We start from the raw sequence: 3,477 nt of genomic DNA on the forward strand, positions 1-3,477 counted from the left end.
CAGAAACACAGAGAAAAACACGAGCACTGCTGTAGTTTACATCATAGAAGAGAATCACTTTAACATTTAGACCAAACACACACACTGACATTACAACGCACAACTTTACACACACTAAAGTTTTGATTTGACTTTTTGTCTGTCCTTTGCTGTTACAACACTGCAATTTCCCCACTGAGGACAAACAAAGGTTTTCTTATTTGATTGATTTTATTGATTTTCTTGTACAGATTGATTTGTGAATGTGTTTGTGATTGAAAAGTCCCATGATATAACAGAATGACTTTGACATTTACAGCAGAGACTTACATACACTTACATTACATGAGGAACAACATTGGAATTGAAAGTGTAAATCAAGTTCAAAGTTCAAAACAGATGTAAATGTAGATGTCAAATATGTAGAGTCTGAGTTTAGTTTTGCAGTAACAGTATGAACACTATTAGTCTGCAGAATTCAAAGGAAACAGTGAAGAGATGCTGTGTTCCATCTGCAGTCCCTGAGACATACAAAAACACACACTACACAAACAGTACAGTTATGTCATGATAAAAACACTAGAATGACACTAATCAACTCAATATTGTGGAAAATGGCCTGTTTTATTAGATCAGGATTTTGTCATGATTTGAACTCTCCCCATGTCATATTTGATCAAGTTTAGAAAAGTTTGACAAAATAACTCACATTTCAACACAAAAATAATTGTCATTTATTTTTTTTTTGAGGATCGATATTGTTGTGGAATTTCTAATAGTAAAAAGATATAAAATCAACAGAGTTGTCTTGAATCAAAAAGTCTGGTTTATTGAATAAACTGTGCACAATTGTCAAAGAGCTGTTGTCCCTTGCAGTGTCGTCTCGCCCCCAGCTCACAAATGTAAACACATACAGAGTTTTATACCACCAAAACAATCTCGCCAGTTTAGTCTAATCAAAGTGGACGAAGGCCGCTGGACGCACGAACAAGAGATACACCTTATACATAACAACAGATGGTTAGGTCGAAAAGATCTATAACAATTCAAATAAAGATTTATGCTAAAGAAAGCCATAACAATACTTTCAACTTTTTTTCAAATTAGTCAAATATAAAAGGCACAAATTCGATCCCAAACTGTGGAGAACAAAGCTGCTACTTCAGTTTAGGGAAATGTGCAGTGTCTCCAGTATAACAACCAATACAGACCCCAGTGTAGAGAGGCCGAGTGAACCTGGTCTGGACCCTGTGGAGGAGGCTCATGGTACTTTCAGAGACGCTGTAAAACGCCAAAACCCCTGCACTGTGGTCCAGGTAAACCCCGATTCTGGACCCGACTGGATGTGAGACCTGGGACTGGACTTTGTTAAACAAAAATAAACATCTGGATTTGTCACAGTTGAAGGCCCAGGATTTATCACTGACTCCAAATACACATTCATCAGAGTTTCCTTTCCTCTGAATCTCTCTGTATGAAACTGCTATAAAAATACCTCCCCCGCTCCACTCCACCTCCCAGTAACAGCGGCCCGTCAGATTCTCTCTGCTCAGGACTTGACCATAGTCACTGAATCTGTCTGGATGATCTGGATAACTCTGGTCTTCACTCATACATGTTACTCTTCTGTTTCCATCAGACAGAGACAGTCTGGTGTGAGCTGTGTTTGGGTCCAGAGTGATTTCTGTAGAATAATATAAGAAGTCCTCTCTGGAGCTGAGTTCATCTGGTGCCAGTAAAACCTGGACTGGACTCAGAGTGAGCTGGAGTGTGTCCCTGAGCTTGGACACAGCTCTGGTCACTTCCTCAAAGTATCCCCGGTCCCCTGTGTGAATGGTGGCTGGCTCTGTGCTCTGTGTGTGTGGGGACAGTGAAGCGTAGCGCTGTATAAACTGGTTATGATCCTGGGTGAGGTCCAGTGTGTCCAGCTCAGAGAGGCTCCTCTTCAGCCCCCTCACGTCCTGCTGCAGTTGGTCCTGGAGCTCTTGGACTCGGCTCAGTTGGGTGTCCTCCTGGGAGCGGATCTGCTGCTCCACTTCAGAGCGTCTTTTGTCCAGGAGAAGGGCCATGTCTCTGAAGCTGTCGTTGCTGCGCTGCACTGCTGTCTGGGCAGAGCTCCTGATGTCCTGGGCCTCCTGTTGGAGCCTCTTCAGGTCTGTCTCTTTGTGCTGGAGGCTCTGGAGCAGCAGGGCCCTCCTGGCCGGCAGCTCTGCCTGCCTCTGAGCCCTCTCTGAGGCAGAGGACACTATGTCATGACCCTTATGTTGGTCCACAGAGCAGAGGTAACAGAGGAGCTGCTGGTCACGGCGGCAGAATAGATCCATCGCTTTGTCGTGTTGAGAGCAGATGTTTTCCTGGAGCCTGTGAGACGGCGCCACCAGCTGGTGTTTCTTTAAAGCTGCAGCTTCATAATGAGGCTGTAGGTGGCGCTCACAGTAAGAGGCCACACACTGCAGACAGGACTGGACAGCTCTCAGCTTCCTCCCAGTGCACACATCACAGGACACATCCTCAGGTCCGGCATAGCAGAGGGCAGCAGGGGGCGCTGTCTTCTTCATCTGCTCTACTAAACCTGCTAACATGATGTTTTTACCCAGGGCAGGCCTGGGGCTGAAGCTGAGGCGACATTCAGGACAGCTGTAGAGCTGCTTCTCGTCCTCTTGGTCCCAGTGCTGTTGGACACAGTTCCTGCAGTAGCTGTGTCCACAGGGAATAGTCACAGGATCCTTCAGTAGATCCAAACACACGGAGCAGGAAAAGGCTTCTTGGTCGAGTGCTTTCTGCGCCATCTCTCCTGGATCAGAAACAGTTTGACTTGGACAGAAGTGAAACTTAAGAGTGAGAGCTGCACCCACAGCTCTGTGTGGAGGAAGCAGGAAGCCACGCCTCTTAAAGGCACACACACATGTTTTATCAGAGTTCAAAAGAGACTGTGTGAGCAGTTTACAGTCACACACACAGGGTCATTGGGCACAAGTCAAACTATACAAAAGAGAATCAAAGAGGAACAAAGTGTAAAGGATCAGTGTAGTGCCACAGTGCTTTGGTGTGAGGAGGCAGGCTTTATAAACTTATCAACAAACACCACCTTCATCAGGCTCTTTCTAGAAGGAAATGTGGCTTTATTTACATCTGCAGTTTGACAGTAGAAAGAGAATTTACACCATAGAATTCTTGTGTGTCCTTCACCAGTTTTAACCTATGGGCTCTTATAATGTTGTGATGTCGCCTGAACCAAGATCATATATTTCAAATCTAATCACAATTAGACCATTAGTCTGAAAACTATGACAGGACTGAACCAGGACTGAACCAGGTCTAAACCAGGACTAGACCAGGACTAGACCAGGACTAAACCAGGACTAACCCAAGACTAGACCAGGACTAGACCAGGACTAAACCAGGACTAGACCAGGACTAGATCAGGACTAGATCAGGACTAGACCAGGACTAGACCAGGACTAGACCAGGACTAGACCAGGACTGGTAACTCTTTCT

The 3,477-nt window shown here is 45.0% G+C and overlaps 1 protein-coding gene across 1 annotated transcript; it reads right to left on the reverse strand.

Moving 5' to 3' along the window:
• Window positions 1-208: 208 nt before the first annotated feature.
• LOC117389277 (tripartite motif-containing protein 16-like) lies at window positions 209-2,860 on the reverse strand. The gene has a single exon (XM_033986928.2). The coding sequence runs from the start codon at window positions 2,766-2,768 to the stop codon at window positions 1,137-1,139; it is 1,632 nt and encodes a 543-aa protein (XP_033842819.1). The 5' UTR covers window positions 2,769-2,860; the 3' UTR covers window positions 209-1,136.
• Window positions 2,861-3,477: the final 617 nt, after the last annotated feature.

This window comes from Periophthalmus magnuspinnatus, chromosome 21 (genome assembly GCF_009829125.3).
Source record: "Periophthalmus magnuspinnatus isolate fPerMag1 chromosome 21, fPerMag1.2.pri, whole genome shotgun sequence".
Taxonomy (NCBI): Eukaryota; Metazoa; Chordata; class Actinopteri; order Gobiiformes; family Gobiidae; genus Periophthalmus; species Periophthalmus magnuspinnatus.

What these genes read in the sequence shown, in the direction of transcription:
- LOC117389277 (XM_033986928.2), bottom strand. Translation starts at nt 2,768, where the DNA reads ATGGCGCAGAAAGCACTCGACCAAGAAGCCTTTTCCTGCTCCGTGTGT.